This window comes from Barbus barbus (assembly GCF_936440315.1).
Source record: "Barbus barbus genome assembly, chromosome: 35".
Taxonomy (NCBI): domain Eukaryota; kingdom Metazoa; phylum Chordata; class Actinopteri; order Cypriniformes; family Cyprinidae; genus Barbus; species Barbus barbus.
This window is the reverse complement of record NC_136763.1, coordinates 2,754,640-2,774,464: the sequence shown is the minus strand read 5'-3', so window position 1 is coordinate 2,774,464 and position 19,825 is coordinate 2,754,640. Positions and strand designations below refer to the sequence as shown.

The window sequence follows — 19,825 nt, the reverse complement described above, 5'->3', positions numbered from 1 at the left end:
ACATATTATTATGATTTCTGAAGGATCATGTGACACTGAAGACTGGAGTAATGATGCTGAAAATACAGCTTTGATCACAGGATTAAATGACATTATAATGTATATTAAAATGGAAAACAGCTATTTTAAATTGTTATAATACTTCAAAATATTACTGCTTTTACTAATCAAATAACCGCAGCCAAAATTATACAGACCCATTTTAACTGTAATGTACTTTATGGCATCCATTAATAAGTAAAGTCACAGTATTGCAGATACTAAATTTATTTTAATTTTATTTTTGTATTATTTTAGTTTATTAATACGCTTAGATGAGACATTCTGCGCTTACAGGATATCCTGATGCAAATGGTCTGTTTGACAGATGTTGAAGAAAAATCCAGATGTAACCTGCAAATCTGACTCGCCCTTTTACTAGAGGACCTCCAGTTCTCATAGCCCATGATTCAATGTTGCAGTGATTCGCCCAAGTTATTGCCATTGTGCTGTTTTGAAAAAGTCTCTCATCTCTGATATCAGTTTCCCGGAGCCGTTTTCCTCAGGGAGGTCTGGAGTCAGATGCCGGCGTCTGCGGGTCAGGCTGTGCATATGGATATTTGTGGCGTGCGTTAGTGTCCTCTCTCGCATGCTGTGGGTGAGGCGACCCACTCACGGCAGGAAAAGCATGCGAGTTGCTGTGGCAACAGAGTTCCTGCCAACCCATGCGATGTGAAAGAGTGAGTCTGTTGTGACATTACGTGCCATTCGTTCTCTCTCAGCAGCAATGCAGCCAACTGCGCATTTGTTTGTTGTGTTCAGTAAATCTGTGAATGTCTTACTCAGAATGATGGGTCAAGCCAATATTATTTGTATAGCGCTTTTAACAATGCAAATTGTGTCAAAGCAGCTTTACATCGGCTTGATATAAAGCTGGGTGGCTTTATATCAGCTTTGCAGTATTTAGACGGGAAATAGTTTGTCAAAATAGTGTCATTCTCCTCTGGCCAGACAAAATCAGCAGTTTAAATCTAGACTAAAGCAAAATCAGACTGTGCGAAGGACTCATCTGGTTCCTGTGGTCTTGTCCCGATGGCCGTCTTGGAGACAGGGTCTTCACTGGGGATCAGTCTCTGGGGCTCATCTAGGTGTCCTGGCTGTAGAGGTCATCTCTAGGTGCTGATCCACCATCTGATCTGGATACAGTCTGGATCTGGGTGGCGACGGTGACCTCGGAATAAGAAAGAAACTGACTAATATTAGTGTAGATGCCATTCTTCTAACAATGTAACAAGTACATCCGGTGTTTTAGGAAGTGTTCCCGGTTGACCTAATTAATGCAGCCTAACAATCCTTTAACGGATCTGAATTATAGAAATGCGATAGTGTATTATGTGTAAGCCAGGTTAAAGAGATGGGTCTTTAATCTAGATTTAAACTGACCGAGTGCGTCTGCTTCCCGAACAGTGTTAGGTAGATTGTTCCAGAGTTTGGGCGCTAAATAGGAAAACGATCTCCCGCCCGCAGTTGATTTTGATATTGTACACTGTAAAACCAAATAGTATTCCTTACTATAGAAATACTAGTATGTTTACTTGATTTTAACCAAAAAGTTGAGTTTACTTAAAATTTTAAATTGTTGCTGAAATATTTGAACACATAGCTCCCATAACTAATGTAATTTAAGTAAAATTACTCAAAATGTCTAAGGCGTGCTGTTACGCATGCGTAGTCGGGGATTATTTTTCCTTCGCGCCACCCCGCCCCCACCCAATGCAGATGGATTGAGGATTCAGAGTGAGAGGACCTACATCGGTGAATTTAAGGTAATCTCTTTTAATTTGAACCTAATTATCTGATATTTTTGTTAGCTAGTCTTACTAATCGTTATTTTTTTCGTTATTGCATGCTTTTGTGGACTTTATTAGCTCATATTAACAACTTTCAGTAACACGTCTTAAACACAGCTCGTTATTTGAAGCTATTTCTCTTCAAACTAGTTACTTTCCGCTCGATATCTGTAAGTATCAGCTGTCTGGTCGCCTATGAAGTAACTTACTATTAATTAATTCATTTGTACAGGAGTGTGCAGGTAATCTGAATTGATGATTGATCAAGATAATGCGTGACGTGGCACAATTAACTTACATAATATGAAATTCAGTGACAATTTTACACAACGTGTCAAATGGTGACCTCTTTTTTAATTTTGCGACTGTGACTGAATAGTTTTCATAAGATGTAAGCATAATTTATATGCTATCAAACGTGCTGGGCGCGCCACTTTCAAACTAACGTTAGGCAGCACAAAGACATGGTTGCATTCACTCTAAAGAACGCGCAATCCAGTCAGATATCTGGCAGACATTTTGAAACAGGTTCTTTTTTTTTGTACTTGGACACGGCGTGTTAAAAACACGGCTAGGAGTGTTGAACTCCACTCCAGTCAAACCTGTTGCCACGAAAATATGCGTGCTTATTATGGTGATTACGATAACGTTAATCTGTAGGCAGCAAATAAAACGGGCATGTTGAGGTGTTTTTTTTAGTTGAGTTTGTAAGCCAGTACCCATCATTCCACGTCTGACAGGTATTAGTAACTTAAGAAGGCCATATATATTCTTGTTATACCATGTCTCATTAAAATAAAAAGCATTACCTTATTGTCCTGATGTAAGAATTTACAGCTCCTTAAGTCAAACTGTTAAGAATTATTTTATTTGTTTCATTCTTTTTGGAAGTGTCTCCCTTAATTTAAAACACAGTAAACTTGTTGGGGGGAAAAAAAGTAGATAATTTTAGTTAGTTTTAAAATAACTAATATTGAATAGGTGTCTTACAATTAAACAAAACAAAACAGAAACACTGCATCTGTTTTTTTTAATTGACATTTGATTGATGGAATAACTTTTTTCATTTTCTTTCCAGAATTCCAATAGATGAGGAGCTGCTATGCAGTGGAAATGTAAGGTTTGCATTTACACATCAGAAAAGAGGGCACAACTTCTTAAGCACTACCGCATAAGCCATGGAACATATTCACAAGTTGTTCCAATACCATGTCTCCATACTGACTGTCCGTGTGCTTTTAAGTCATTTAATGCATTAAAAGTACATTTATCAAAAATCCATTCCCAACAAAGAACTGCAGAATCAAGTAGTTCTGGTCATGATTTAGTTTGTTACAAGTGCCATGTTTGTGACTTAATAGAGCCATGTAGCATGTCAGATTATTTTGCCCATTTGCGTACTCATTTGAGGAATAACGAGAGAGTTCAATGTCCTTTCAAAGACTGTTCATTTGAGACAAACATCTACTCCACGTTTAATGCACATAAAAGTAAGGCACACCAGCACCACTGCCATGAACATTTTAAATTGGGGATCATGTTAAGAACTCAACCTGGTCACACAGAAGATAATGCTCATCCGCTGGTTGACAGCTCTGGCAGTGAAGATGAATGTAATAAGGAACATGGAAATTTGGATGACACAAAACAAAAACTGGAACACAATTTGGCATCACTTTTACTGAAAATGCAAACAATCTTGCATATTTCTGAAAGCGCTACACAAGACATTATCCAACAGTTCAATCAGATTAATTTATTGTCTGAGCCACTGTTATATAACACAATACGGCAAACTATTGAAAAGCACTATGGTGAGGTAGATGGCACAGTTGTAAAAGAGCTTGTTAATGGGATTAAGTACTGCCCAGACATGGTGGTTTCAGTTGGATCTTGTTCAGGTTTGCCAGAATTCATGCGAATTGAGAGAATCTTGACAATCAACACTGATGTTATGTTCCTCTGCAAACCCCAGACTGCATGGTACACTGAGCATTTACGCTCTTATGAATAGTGCAGTTTACATTCACTGCAAGTTGTCCTGCCTTCTGAGCTAAATGACCCCTTCCCTTTGGCTGGTTATAATGTCCGAGGCCGGTGCTATGTCACATTGAAGTATTACATCTGCTGTTAAATGACATTGAATTGTATTATTTCTTGTCATTTTTACTTCTGCTCTTTTCTTTGTTTCAGAATTTCACATAGCCATGTCGATGACACTTCACGTTATTGTGCACGATGCTAACATCCGAAAAGTAATCATTCCTGAAAAACCAGCTGATGTTGATTCTTTGAAACAAGCACTGAAAGAGAAGCTGCAGCTCACATACACCTTCAGTGTCCAATACGAAGACCCTGACTTTGGTAATGCGCTATGTAACGTCAGTGACATTAATGATTTGCCAGAGAGAGCAACACTGAAAATAATTCCTCTACACACATCTCCCTCCTCAAGTCAAGCTGACACTGTACTTCTCTCTGGATCTGATACATCAGATCAGTTGTCTGCTGAACGACAATTTGAATGGCCAGAGGATTTTGAAATACCCAAATTCTCAGTTCATGTTGAGTACCGTCTCCGTCAGGGAAACCTTGCTTTTATGAAAGACGGCACAACTATTGATGTTGGAAGAGACATAAAGCACGACATACTGGAAGCACTTGCAGGGGCCATGTACACCTATAAGGCGTATCCCAGGGATGAAGATTTTGCCCAAGTTGCCTCAGCTCTCATTAAAGCTCATCCCTGTTTGACTGAGCAGGGCTCACCAACAGGCTCAGCTGGGTGGAAGAACAGCCTAAAATTTAAGATGGCCAACTACAGAACAAAGTTGCGTAAATCGGGCTGTAGTGATGTTGCTGTTGTCGGAAAGAGAGGTGCAACAATGGGAGGTGCAAAGTCAGCCATCAAAAAACCCAGACGGTTTGAATTAAATTTCTTGCCAAACTTTCCGAACGGGGAAGGCGACGAAAGTCAAGAGAGTATAAGAAAAGACCTAGTAGAAGAATGTAAAAAGAGGCCCCCAAACATGAGCTTGATTGGGAAGAAGATGGACGGTACATTTGCCCTGAGGCGTAGAGAAATAGTCCACTCTGAACCTCCTGTCTGTGAGATCTTGGAAAAGTGGCCAGCACTTTTCATGGAGAGCCAGGTTTGTTTCCTTTCTCTTTAAATCCTTGTTTTTTTTTTGTTTAATGAATTGTGTGTTTGAATGTTAACAACTCCATGTTTGTGCTTAGATCTTAGCAGAATTCAACCGCATATCAGGAAAAAATCTGACATCTGAGTTCTATGCTGCATTGGACACGCATTCTGCTCGCTTGATTGAAATATCCCAGAAAAAAGGAGGAAAGCAGGGAAAAAACTGGATGAAATTTTGCAACAAGTTGATTCAACGGTATTTCTTTGTGATGTCATCTTTGAATCATGATTTGCATATAATTGATATCTTTGACCTATAACTTGTCTATTTGTCTCTCCTTTTTCATAGTCATCCAATGTTACACATGTTCGCACTGCAGTGCTTCAGAGTCTTCCACTTCTTCTGGGGGATGACTCAGAGGAGTTTCTCAGGATGTGCTTTGTAAGTAATGTTATTGGTGTTTTGTTTTCTTAAAGGAGAAGTTAATTTCCAGAACAAAAAATTACAAATAATTTCTTCCCCACCTTGTCATCCAAGATGTTCATGTCTGTCTTTCTTTCTTCAGTCATAAACAAATAGTTTTTTGAGGGAAAACATTTCAGGAATTTTCTCTATATAGTGGAATTCAATGGTGCCTGTGAGTTTGAACTTATAAAATGAAGTTTAAATGCAGCTTCAAAGGGCTCTTAACAATCCCAACTGAGACAGAATATCTTATCTAGCAAAAGGATTGGTTATTTTAAAAAAATAAATAAATAAAAGAAATTGCTTATATATTTCTTAACTTGTCCAGCTCTGTGTGAACTGTGTATTCCGCTTCATGACAGTTAGGGTATGTCAGAAAAACTCCCGTCTTATTTTCTTCTCCAACTTTAAAATCGTTCTACATTGGTGTTTTACCTTTTTTTGTAAAGAGTTTGATCTTTGCACATTCACTTTGTAAACACTGGGTCGGTGCTCCTGTAGGGCGATTTTGAAGTTGGAGAAAATGCGATGGGAGTTTTTCGACATACCTTAACTGTCATGAACCGGAATACTCAGAGTACACGCAGACCTAGACAAGATGAGAATTTGAGGTAAAAAAAAGTATATAAACTATTTATTTTTTTTTTTTTTTTTAAATAACCAATCATTTCACTAGATAAGACCATTCTTCCTCAGCTGGGCTCGTTTAGAGTCCTTTGAAACTGCATTTAAACTGCATTTTGGAAGTTCAAACTCATGGGCACCATAGAAGTCCACTACATGGAGAGAAATCCTGAAATATTTTTTCCTTAAAACAATTTCTTTACGACTGAAGAAACAAAAACATGAACATCTTGGATGTTGAAGGTGGAGTAAATTATCTGTAAATTTTTATTCTGGAAGTGAACTCCTTTAAGCCATTTTGTTCTATACTAAAACTTCTTGGTGGTTTGCAGTAAATACTGTATTCGTCTTTTCTGAAACAATTTTGATTTGTGACATTGCTGATTTCTCCATAACGAAAAGATAATGCTCTAAAATCTTAATGGTGGACCAAGCAGTATAAATACCATATTGTTAAAGTTCAATGTATTCCTAATTCAGTTGTATGAGGTTAATAATTCAGAACAATGTAAAAGTATAATGAAGTAGTCTACAGAACTTGTATATTCCAAGATGTCTAAATGCATGTAGTAGGTGCTGGTGAAAAGAAAACAGAATTTAAAAGAATAGTTCACCAAGTGGTTTAATATTTCTGAAACTGTGTTTTGTTTTTACAACTCTTAGACTATGAATCTTATGTCTTTGTTGATCATAATGTTAACTTCAATATATCCTCTTTGAGGTGCGTGTCCCAAAATCATTGTTAGATAACTGTGGTTGTTAATTGAACTCTATTGGTTGTAACTTTTCCACCATAGTTGCTTTTGGGAGACGCATCACCATCAGTATGAATCAAACACAAGGACAAGTAAATGTTTTTTTTTGTTTGTTTGCTTTTTTACCTTTGCTCTTGATCTCCTGGTCAGTGCATGCTGCAGAACATTTGTTTGAATAAAGAAATTCACAATTCTCCTTTTTTCTACTTAGGATATAGATGTAGATGCTGACTTCAGCGAAGTAGATGTTGGCCTTCTCACAGTTTTAACTGAAGACATGCCTGCCAAACGTCCAAACGCCCTCAGAATGGACGCAACATGGGCAATCATTCTGGAGGGAAGAATTGTTGTGGATGATGTCCCAAATTTTCCACATGCTGTATGTCTTCTCTTTGCTTTGATCTATGCTTTAAATTTGGATTACCCAAAGACAATGAGGAACACATTTGATTTTATTCAGCGGGTGTTTCTTTCTTTGGGAGGGAAGAATGTCAAACCCAAGCTCCAGACCCTGAAAAATCAGCTTTTAAGCTAAACTTCTCACTTTCTGCCTTGGATGCTTGCATTGCCATGTTTAAAGTGTTCAAGATGTTAGCATATTGGCATATTTAATTGCACTAATTTCAGGTAGCCAGTGCATGGCTCAAGTAAGTCGTTACAGTCTTTGTTAGGTAGTTTAAAGCCTTTCCAAATGTTTGTATTTCAGGACTGTAAAGGCCCGTTTTATATTTAATTATTATTATTTTTTTTTGCTATGCTGCTACTGTTTGAAGTGCCCGTTCAGAAAATATGACAGCCCAATACTGTCTATTCAAGAAAGTGCTTAACAGAACACAGATATTTTGGAATAACATTTTTGTGATGTTCTTAAAGTTTTTTTGTAAAAAAACAAAACAAAACAAAACCTGTTTTTCCTAAAAATAAATAGAGAATTTTAGACTTGTGTTAAGTGCAGTCCATACTTGTTCAACTAATAAAATTACGTTCACTTTACCTGAAAAAATTGTGGAAACCGATTGCATGTATTTTTTTCAGTCTATTAAAATGGCAGATTAAAGTCATGTTGAGATTAATAGCGTTGAATATGTTTGCAGAACACAATATAAAACTAAGTTAAGTTAATGAAATAAAGTAGTCTTACTATTAAATCCTAAGTAAGTTTAATAAATATTCTAGAGTATGTTAACAACAATTTATGTTAAACTAACTTCCTGTTTGTAATTTAATTTACTTAGGTTGTGTTTGTTTTCTTTACTTGCAGCTATTTATTAAGTTAACTTCAGTTTTCTTTTTAAGTTTGCTTTGCAAAAATAAGGCAATCGGTTTCCAAAGTTTTTCTAAGTAAGCTGAACTTATTAGGATTTACAGTGTAGGTGTTATCAAATGGCCAGAGTTTTGAGATCGCAGCGGACGTGAAGGACTATAATGAGATAAGAGCTCACTCAAATACTGAGGTGCCAAACCATTCAGGGTTTTATAGGTAATTAGCAAGATCTTAACATGTATACGATGGGTGAGAATTAATGTATGAAGCTTGTTTATACACTGAAAAAATATGGTATAGAAACAATTTTCACTCAGAAATTGCTGGTAAAGTTCACAGATAATTACAAAGAATCAGCAAGTAACACACTGAATTAAACTTGAGATTTTGAAATGATGTTTTCTTGTAAAACGTACTCCAAAAATCAATTATGTTTTTTTTTGTGTGTTTTTTTACAGTGTAGAAAACTGCAAGTACATTGTATTGGAGTTTGCAGTGGGAATAGTAATACCTCAATTATAAATCAATTATAAAATAGCAATGTTTTGAATAAACATTGAAATGTTTATGGCTGACATCACAAGCATGACTATTTTTGAACAATCCATTTTGTGCTGTACTTTACAGAAAAATGGCATTTTTAGAAGAACTGATATTTAAAAAAAGTATAAAAATTTCTCCCTGTAAAAAAATATATATATATATATATTTGTCACATTATTTTAGTATCATTGAGATACTAATGTAGTTTCCTCAATATTTTGAATCAGTTTTTATTTGTATATCTTCAGTTTTCATTCATTTTTCGTTTTATATCTTAAATTTTAATTTGAGCTTGTTTTAGAGTGCTTTTGTCATTTTAGTACTTTATTAAAATATATATATCTAAATAGTTTTTTATTAATTTTTATTTTAGTTTTACGTATTTTAGTGCATCAAGTTAAAGTAAATTATAAAATGACAAATGTTGTTGCAACTAGCTGAAATATTTTTTTTTTCCTATATTTTCTTTTCTTTTAGTTGAAGCTGCAGTCTGTAACTTTTTTTTTTTTTTTTTTAGGTTAAAAATGATCCAAAATCTATTTTTGAGCAAGTGCATAACCAGCCAGTGTTTAAAACTATCTCTTTACCTTAGCCCGATTCACAACGTTAAGCTTAATGTTTTCTCATTTGAGTGGTACTGGTAGGAATTTGTGGGAAATTTGTGTTTTTATGAAACACAAGTGATTGAAATTTGATTATATTCCAGTTTTAAATGTGCATCTGAATGCAGATAGCCTACGTGGGATTACACAAGTTTTGCAGTTCTAAGGAAGAATAATTAGCTTTTTGGGTTAAAAATGTCTTTATATGAAATTCAAATGGTATGACAATTAGAGAATAGACTGTACAGAAATTGAAATCTAAATGTAAGGCAAATACACACTACATGCACACAATCACGCAATGCTTATGTTGTTAACGTTAACAATTTGAGAACAAATAATAATTATTTGCACAGTTTGATTTGAAATAAGCTAATCGTTAGATTTAATGTAGTGTGATTTATTGTAATTTATTTTTTTGCTTAGTTGGTCAGAACAAAACTGGCAGACTTGTTACTTGTTCAAATGACAATATCCGGTGAAGATTCTTATTTGGGTCATATATTCCAAGACGTAGGCTAGAATCTGTGATTCCTAAGTACAAGATCCACACCGGTGCGGTGACTGGCAGCCACACATACTCCTCAAAACATTAGATTCATCCGAGCTGGAACCGACCCACATAATGAAGATAATTCCGCAAGTAACTGCAGTTGCAGGTTTCAAACAGGGATGGCGACAAAGAGGCAAAACTTACAGACTGCAGCTTTAATTTTTATTTATTTTTATTTTATTTCAGCAATTTTTTATGATTTAATTTTAGTTTCTATTTTAGTTAACCCTGATTGGTCAACATTTGTTCTTTGTCTAGAGTGTTTTCTATGATAAGGCCCTTTTAATTATCATCCTTTTAAATAGTATCTAGTATGTATAAAGATATATTTGTCAGCCTATTATACATCTCTCTTTAGTGTTGTCCATGACAATGCCTCTTTAATTATCTTGCATGCAGCCCTAGTTATTGATTGAAACACAATTATTAAATTATCATCCTGATCATCTTGCGTTTGATTATTTAAATGGTTTTCTAGATCCAGGACGTAACGAGCATGTAGCTAGATGATGTTCGTTCTCAGAGATGTTCTCAGCAGGATTAGACTGTAAATGTTGCATAAACGCTGCTTTTTATAGACTCCCGTGGTGTTGAGGAAAGCGTTAACTGAGAGCGTGATGTAATCCATCAGTCACAGGCCATAGATAGAGCCAGTAATCCGGATTCACACTCTCACAAACCACCTTCCTTGTTCCTTGTGGCCCACACACATCACTGGATGTAGAAAAGACCGAAATAGAGACAAACACGGCTGTCCTAGTCTGAACCGGAACAGTCGGGTCCATCCTGAAGACATCATAAGTGATGGAGGAGTCGGTGCTTCTGTGTCTTATTCCAGAATAATCTCCAGATGGTTACGTAATTTATGGATTTTCCATCCGTGTTTAATTTTTTGTGGATGTCATATCCATGTTACACCACATACAGATTTTAAAAAAATTATTATTAATATAATATTTTAGTATATCATTTTATTCATTTATTTATTTACTGAGTTAATATTTTGATTTATTATATATAATATAATGCATTTTATTGTTGTTAATTATTTTAGTTGTTTTTTTTACATCTGAAAGTTAGTGTTATTCTGTAATTAAATTATTATATTATTAATAATATAAATAATACATGTTATATATTATTTTATTTATTATTTTGTATTTTATTTTGTACTTTTTAGACCTGAAGCTTTAATGTTGGTGAATGTTGAATGTTGGTGTGATTCAATTATATTATATTATATTACATTATTTTGTATTTTAGTATTAATAATATATTTTATATGCTATTCTATATTATTTATTGTTTTGTATTTGTTTTAGATTTTTTTTTTAAATATATGAAACTTTGTGTTATTCATAGTGATTCACTGAGAGTTCATGTAGTAATTATAAAGACCCCATGACATCAAAATGGACTTTTTCTATTGTTGTATTATTATTATTATTATATATTTTTTTAAGAATGTGTTGGTTTTGAGTAGGGTTTTGTTGTTATTTTTGTGTTGGTTTTTGGTAGTGCACTCTGGAAAAAAAAAAAGTTGAAATACACATTTTAAATGTAATAAATTTTCTGTAATATTGGAAATGTTCATGGTAATGGAAAATAAAAATTGATGTCAGTTCATTCTCTCCCAATAAATTTGAACTGCCTTCATTGATTTCAAGTGTGGTTTTGCTGTACTGTGATGTAAACTAAAGCCTATAGGCTATTTTGAAATGCAAAAGCACATAAATTTGGTACCGTGGCCTTTATTTCCGAGAGATGATGCACAATAGATTGATTTGTCAGCCTAAATATTGTGGCTGCAGTCAAATTTGTTTTGGAAAAAACCAAGCACGTCGCATGAAAACATGGTTTCAATAAAATGTCCTTGATTCAGCCGGTGCACGTTTGCACTGCGTAGTTCTGCAGATAAACGTGAGTATTTGTGCCTCTGCTCACAGGTTGTCTCGGGGACACACAGTTCTGCTTCCGTTTCCGGCAGGCCGCAGGCAGGAAGTCGTCACTCGGATGTTTCCTCGACCACTTCGACCGGGATGCACCAGTCTGTCTCAAGGTCAGTGCTGAGGACATCAACTCAAGTCCTAACTCAGCCTGTTAATGAAGTAAAGACGGCCCTAAACTGAGATACTTCTGCAAATAGTCTGTTGCATGTCATTATTACTAATATGAAATGTGCTTGTTTTCTTCTTTCCCCAGAGAGATCAGGGCTATTACTATGGGTATGTGTACTTCAGACAGGTGCGAGACAAGTCGCTCAAGAGAGGCTACTTTCAGAAGGTACGACCATGATGATTTATTCTTCACGTGAACCTGAAGTCTCATGTTGATCGGAGAGGTGATAAATTTAAAGTGACATCTGGTATTTGTTATAACATGCAGGTCGCTTCTGGGGATGCGACTGTTTTCAAATTTTCCAGTGAAGCATTTTATGCCTCATCCACCCAAGAGCTAATTCCTGGCCCTTTAGTGCATATTAAAACTTATGCAACGTTGGTTACATGCACACTGCAGCTAAATTTGGTTGCTTAAAGGGAAAGTTCACCCAAAAATGAAAATTCTGACATCATTTACTCACCTGTGTGAATTTCATTCTTCTGCTGAACACAAAAGAAGATATTTTGAAGAGTGTTGGTAAGCAAACAGTTGTTGGTCCCCATTGACTTCCATCATATAGAATTTTTTTTTTTAGTTGAAACCGTGCTCCTTGGTGATTTCATGAAATCCAAGTGAACAGATGCCGTCACTTGAGAGTCAAAAAAGCAGATCAAGGAACACACAATTAATATGCATGGCTCCTGACGACATATTGAGATCGTATGAAGTGAAACGATTTCACTTCATTCACTTCTTATCAAGAGACAAGGGTATTAACTTGTATAAGCTTTTTTTTGACTCTCAAGTGACGGTAGCCATTGACTTGCACTTTATGAATCACCAAGGACCACAGTTTCAGCTGAAAATCTTTTATACTGTTCTGCTGAAGAAAAAGTCACATCTTGGATGGCCTGAGGTGAGTAAATAAAAAAAAAATTTATTGGGTGAACTATCCCTTTATGAAAAACAGTATTTAAATGCGTATCAGAGTCATGTCTCTCTTCTGTAGGAAACGAGGTACATCTTGACTCAGCGTTGCCAAATCTTGCTAGAAAATAGTGCAAACAAGAACAAAGCCATAATAAAGTGAAACAATGCCAAATATTGAAAGTAAGACCAAATTATTGTGGCCTGCTCCTGCCTACATTATTGACTCAATGAACTGGATTGCTTTAAAAGCTGAGCTCAAACAATAAGCCCAAAGGCGCTTATAATAAATGAACATGGCAACACTTCAAAAGCATGCCCTTCAAAGCAGCTTTCCCAAACATAACCAAAATGGTCAACAGTGGTGTGGTTAAAATTGCTCTATGGTCACTTTAATATTAATTTGGTCAAAAATAGTGGATGGCACAATTTCCATAAACGCACAAACCGATCATTTAGGGGATTCACTCTTGTTTTTAAATGCATATGTGTTTCCCATTATGTTCCTGTCCTCTACTCTGATTGGTCGAGTGGTGTGTTGTAGTGATTTGAGCAAAGTTGAGTGGTGTTTTTTGACAGTAAGGAGCTTTAAATGGTTTTTGGCTTTGTTTTGGTTCCCATGTCCTTACATTAAAACTGAAAATGGACCCAGCTAAGATCAAGCGCAGCACTGAACAAGTCCCAACACTACATCGCCGCAACAGAAGTGTGAGTCTGATCTATCACCAGCGAACGTTGTTCACACCCTAAAAATAGAGGCGGAGATTAGAGGGGAGATCTGGAACTTTTCAAGAGAGTTTACTTCTCGTTATTTTTGAAGCTGTTGAGTATTTCGACACCTAAACTCTTTGACACCGGAGCTTTCTGGGGCTTTTGCTGCCCTACAGCTTCTTATGCAATTCTTGAGGTGATTCACTGCGCTTCAATAAAACATTGTGGTTTGTGACATGAATGGACATAACCCAGTTTGTTTTCTTTAGTAACAGAACCATGTTGGTTACTCTAGTTTCCTTACCACTCCCTACTGGTTTTCTGACAAAACCTGTTGCACACAATTTTGAGCAATTTGTACTTATTTTATTGCATTGCATTATGTTTTGATCATCAAACTATGCATTTATCATCATCTTAGACATACAGTATTTTTGGGAGATACAGAGTGACAGCTGATATTTATATTATTTTATGTAACTAGTCTGCTGTACTGTTATAAAGATCACATTGATTTACATTACAAGCATCAGAATTTCATCAGTCTTTGGCCATATAAATATCAGCGTCTGCACTGAATTGCACATTTTTGGTCAACTGTTTTTCATCCATATTTTTACTTCTATTATACTATATGAGCCCTGATGTATCAAATGTGACACTCAGTAAAAATACATAGGCCAACTTTTTGGGAGCTGCCAAACTCCAGAAATGACAAAAATCACCCTTAATGTGTCATAAAGGTACTTAATGCACCATATTTGAAATGGAAAGTGAAGTGACATGTGGCCAAGTATGGTGACCCATACTCTGAATTTGTGTTCTGCAATTAACCCATCCAAAGTGCACACACACACACAGCAGTGAACACACACCCGGAGCAACGGGCAGCCATTTATGCTGCGGCGCCCGGGGAGCAGTTGGGGGTTCGGTGCCTTGCTCAAGGGCACCTCAGTCGTGGTATTGAGGGTGGAGAGAGCGCTGGACATTCACTCCCCCCACCTACAATCCCTGCCGGACCTGAGACTCAAACCCGCAACCTTTGGATTACGAGTCCAACTCTCTAACCATTAGGCCACGAATGTATACCAGTGTGAATGTACTACATAGTATCTATTTTCTGTGCTATGGAAGATAATAGCTGAATTATTCCTTTAAGAATCTGTCTGTTATTTTGGCCTGGATTGCGAGAGGATTTTTGAGCTTCATGACATTTCTCTCATCGTGTATGCATGTGTGTACTTCTCTGCTCCAGTCTCTGGTTCTCATCAGCAAGCTGCCCTACGTGACCTTTTTCCACTCTTTACTGAAGCTCATCGCCCCAGAATACTTTGAGAAACAGGAGCCGTGTTTAGAGGCCGGTGAGTCCTGAAAACATGGACTACAGACTGTAAAACCAACAGTTATGATGATAACAATTAGAGGTGTTTGCTAAAGCAAGCTTCATTACTACTGTGGGTCACATAATGTTATGAACATTTAATTTCCTTTTCTTATTGGAAAACTCTGGAAACCACATACAACACTCACTTTCCAGCCATATCTTAGTAACTGCATAGCAACATTCCTCCATTATAAAATTGTATGTACTATTTATAATGTTGCCTAATCTTGTTTTTTTGCTGAAATCTATGTATTGATGATATAAATGACTCGATGTAAATGATGATTATGTTTTGTTTTTGTGTTGAAGCATGTAATGACATTGACCGCTGGCCCACGCCGTGTCCGGGGAAGATCCTCACGCTCCCCATCATGGGTGTGGTCATGAAGGTACTTGTATTTTCTTTCTTTGTAAGATATCAGCTCAGTGTGTGTGTGAATATCCATAGCACTTCATTAACGACCGTTGCCGTCTGCTCTCCTCAGCTGCGCATCCCCACGTGTTACGACAAGCCTGGGACGTCTCAGCTCGTCCAGTCCGCGCCGGTATGAACCGCATGCTGTTGATGTGACATGTTCACTGGGGTCACATCAGTTTGCTCTCATGTAATGAGTCTAATCTTTCATTCACAGAGCGACAGTCTGGTGTCCATCGTCCTGCCCACCGTCCATGAAGTGGATCTCTTCAGGTAAAGCATGTTTATTGTATGCTAGTGTGACTGGTACATATTGTACTATACATCATAGTTGGCTGCATTTGTTTATTGCTTGTCGTCTTGGGCCTCCTGTTGGTGACTGAGAAAAGTGCAAGTTGTTCACATACACTAGAAGTCTCTTCTGCTCACCAAGGTTGCATTTATTTAATCAAAAATACAGTAAACACAGTAATATTTTGTCACATGGTCCTTCAGAAATCATTCTAATATGCTGATTTTCTGCTCAAGAAATATTTCCGATTATAATCAAAGTTGAAAACAGTTGTGCTGCTCTATATTTTGTGGACATTGTGATGCTTTCTGTTTATTAGGATTCTTTGATGAATAGAAAGTTCAAAAGAGCAACATTTATTTGAAATAATAAAGAACTATTGTGTAAATGTCCTTACTGTCATATTTGATCGATTTAATATGTAAAAGCATTAATTTCAATCTCAAACTTTTGAACTTCAGTGTATTGGTCATAAATTGTTTACTACGACTCCAAATTGCCTCCAAATTTCACATAATGTTTTCATTGTTTCTTATGTTGCAGGTGTTTCCATCCAGTGTTTTTTCATATTCAGATGTTATGGGAGCTCGTGTTGCTCGGTGAAGCGTTGGTAGTCATGGCTCCTTCACCGGCAGAATCTTCAGACACTGTGTTGGCATTGGTCAGGTACGGCTAATAATAATAAAGTATTAATCCATGAGAGGTGGTGTTATAGTAACTCTCTTTAGAACTCTTAACTGTTAAAATCACTGTAACGTGGCCTCTTCTAGCTGGCGTTTCTAAAACAGTGCTTCAATTTTGAATGAATAATCACTAATGATAATTAATGGAATAAGTAGGATTAATCTATATTACTAATATCATAAAAAATATTTTCATTACATGAAATAAACTTTAAAAAAATTAAAAAAGTTGTTGAAGTAGTAACATTTCTTGTTTTAATTTAGTTTAAATTGATGCACTAAAATAACAAACAAAGTTATAAATATAATTAAATTTAAATACTAAAAATGACAAAAACGGAATTAAATGACTAAATATATTCAATATACATGCATAAAAAAACTGATTCAAAATATTAATAAAGCTATAAAATAAATAAATAAATAGTATATCATTGATACTAAAATAACATTAGGAATACATAATTATTGTGTTTATATGGTATAAAATTCATGTGCTGTTTTACAATCCATCCAGTCATATTTTAGAGCCGAATCTCCTTTTTTTTTTTTTTCTTAAGATTCCTTAAGATGTAATTTGAAATGATTCGTTTAGATCATGTTTCTCTCTGATTGCACATGAAATGTTTTTAAAAATGCAAATTGGTGAGTGAACTCTAGACAAATTCAGTGAGCGTCCAAGCACAAGGGGTGTAATGCAGTACTAAACAGCATCAGATCGTGTTTTCTGGCTCTGTGTTGCTGAGTTTCTGGAAGCTGAATGTTTTCTGAGTCACATGCTGTGGTCGACCTTGAAGAAGGGCAGCTAGATAAGTCAGAAGTCACATGATGTGTGTGATATAGAGACTCCAGAGACACTGTTACGCACAAAACATACTTGGTGTTTAACGTGAGCAGAATATTGTTCACCCACAAAAGAGCAGATGCTGACTTCTAGATTTCTTTCTAAAAACCCCTCTGTCTCCATGCAGTTGTGTCTCTCCTCTGCGCTACTGCAGTGATTTCCGGCCGTACTTCACCATTCATGACAGTGAGTTTAAGGAATACACCACTCGAACGCAAGCTCCGTAAGTAAACCATGTGTAAAAGATCTGTGTGTGTGTGTGATATTTTTTGGGATTGTTCGATAACGATAATTAGATGATATTTTGCCGAATGTGTTATTGTTCTGATATTTGACTACCATGGACAGCTGCAGTTTTTGATATTCTTCATATTCTGTGTGAAATTGAATTAATCTTTTCATATAAGTTTAAAATTGATTTTTACCTTTTATGGGCAATTTTACCTTTTAATAATGCCATTTGTTTTCTAAAAGTGTGCATATTTTGAATCAAATTGTTACATTTAATCAGTCAATTACAATAATAAGACATTTAGGCTGTTACCAAACCAATGAAACCAGTATCAACAAAATGAATCTTTGCAGAAGTTGCATCTGAAGTGGTATTTAGATGTATTTACACACTGTTTAATGCAGCTCAGAGGGACATGGAGTGCTTTAACCTGTACTTACAAATGCATAATGTTTTGATATTTGAAATGATTGGAATTTTGAATGTGAAATTAAAATCGCCAGCAGGTGTCAGCAAGTCACTGTTAATAAGTGAGTCATTGAACAAACATGTTGCTCAGAGACACAAAACAGTGCTGTAGCTGTCTGGAATTATTTTTTGTTGGCGAAATGTGTCAAAAACAGGCAATATGGTGTCTAAAACGTATGTCTCTTTAATATTTACTTGAACTGTTGTATAAAATCAATATCACATTTGTAATCATGCTTATTGTAGAAGAAAAACGGCAGTGTTCGTGTGATTTTTAATCATATGAAATTATATATACATTTTCTGCCCCATATCTTGAATTTTGTGATCTTTCTTAATGCATTTTCATAGACTGAATCATGCAGTGAACACACTCTAAATGCGCACGCACTCTAGTCTAGACTTCATCACGTAATGTATGCGTGCACCAGTGGCGGCTGCTGGTCTTTCAAAGAGGGGAAGCTCATTTTCGGCCTACATCATAAAAATTGTCCATTTATTTATACGTAAATTCTGTCATCGTGTGCAGTTTGCTAGCTGGCTAGTTCACCGCCTGGCCTACTGTATGAATGAATGAATGAACAAACGATCTAAAAAAACATTAAACTCGACGGAGGAAATGTGGGAATTAGGTTAAACTGAAACAAGGAATGTGGTGTATAATTGTGTGAAACGTATAATGAACATTGGCCAGCAATTTCGCCAAGCAAATATCAAGAAATAGGTTGCAGCAGTTTGTCTTTTGACTACACTTGCAAAGTCCACTATGGGACTGAGCTCGAAACAGTGTTGCCAACTTCTTTCGATGGAAAGTAGCTAAAGCCAGTTTGAAAAGTCGCTAAATGTCGCCAGGTGACGTCATGCGCTAATTACCATATTAATTACGTCATCGCGTCATATTACCTTTTACATTTGTTTGTCTCTCTGTGCTCATACTGTATTTTAATGCAGCCACATTCTCAATAAAACTGTTCTCCTTTATATATTTTACTGTTTATGTTGTCAGTCAACGGGATAAATATGAAATAGTGACTGAAACGCAGCCCTTTAAGAATACATAACCAGCTCTCCCTCCCAAGAAGTTAGTCTGCACAAAAATCCTAATTTATAATCGAGCCGTCGTCTGATGAAATCAAATAATACACACAAGATAAGACAAGACAATTCCTGTGCTGTGATTTCGGCTATATTTGCATGTAAAATTAGAGAAGCAACATAATATCTATTTGAACTGAACGCGCTGCTCCTCTCAGCCGCTCACTGAACAGAGAAAGAGATGCGTGCGCGCTGACCTCGCGCCGTTGCGGCAGTACCAGCGATCACAGAGACTCGCTAAGGTTTGTCAAAGAAGTGGCTAGATTTGTCGCTAGTCACTTTTGGGGAAAAAGGTCACTAGGGTGGTCTGAAAAGTCGCTAAATTGGCAACACTGGCTCGAATGGCTTCAGCATCAGCGACTTCTTATAGGACACAATCGCTGTCAATCAAAAGGAGATGCAGTCTTTCGACAAACCCTCCAATCATCACGCAGAAGCCCGGACTCCAGCCCCGCCCACTCCTCCATTCACCCCCAGAGACGCTGAGCGTCCGGGGGCGGGACATAATCGCAGCATTTATCCAATGAGCGTCTAGTTTTGAAACACTGAAAAAAACTGTTCAAAGCAGCTCCATAGAAGTCAATGGACGCTGGGCTTCAACAGGCAAATACACTGATGCTACGGGAATATATGAGAAGGAAATCGAGTCACCTGCTATATGTAGCTGATTCTGAACGAACTCGTCATAAAATTAGAATATCATGAAAAAGTTGATTTATTTCAGTAATACCATTCAAAAAGTGAAACTTGTATATTAGATTCATTCATTACACACAGACTGATATATTTCAAATGTTTATTTCCTTTCATTTTGATGATTATAACTGACAAGTAATGAAAGTCCCAAATTCAGTATCTAAGGCTACGTCCACACGAAGACGGGTTTCTCCGTATCC

General features: G+C 36.3%; 2 protein-coding genes across 3 annotated transcripts in view; both read left to right on the top strand.

Annotated features, from left to right (window-relative positions):
• LOC306855363 (protein DENND6A-like) overlaps positions 1-19,825 on the top strand; it is a 32,865-nt gene that overhangs the window by 8,254 nt on the left and 4,786 nt on the right. For both annotated transcript variants that reach the window (XM_079394018.1, XM_079394017.1), the window contains exons 4-11: positions 11,725-11,837; positions 11,981-12,061; positions 14,772-14,877; positions 15,210-15,289; positions 15,386-15,445; positions 15,533-15,588; positions 16,151-16,273; positions 17,262-17,357. In XM_079394018.1, the coding sequence (XP_079250144.1) occupies positions 11,725-11,837; positions 11,981-12,061; positions 14,772-14,877; positions 15,210-15,289; positions 15,386-15,445; positions 15,533-15,588; positions 16,151-16,273; positions 17,262-17,357 (715 nt within the window). The remainder of the gene's footprint in view (positions 1-11,724; positions 11,838-11,980; positions 12,062-14,771; positions 14,878-15,209; positions 15,290-15,385; positions 15,446-15,532; positions 15,589-16,150; positions 16,274-17,261; positions 17,358-19,825) is intronic.
• LOC306855364 (sterile alpha motif domain-containing protein 3-like) lies at positions 1,755-7,813 on the top strand. The gene is made up of 6 exons (XM_079394019.1): positions 1,755-1,805; positions 2,908-2,944; positions 4,023-4,981; positions 5,070-5,227; positions 5,321-5,413; positions 7,028-7,813. The coding sequence occupies exons 3-6, from the start codon at positions 4,037-4,039 to the stop codon at positions 7,032-7,034; spliced, it is 1,203 nt and encodes a 400-aa protein (XP_079250145.1). The 5' UTR covers positions 1,755-1,805; positions 2,908-2,944; positions 4,023-4,036; the 3' UTR covers positions 7,035-7,813.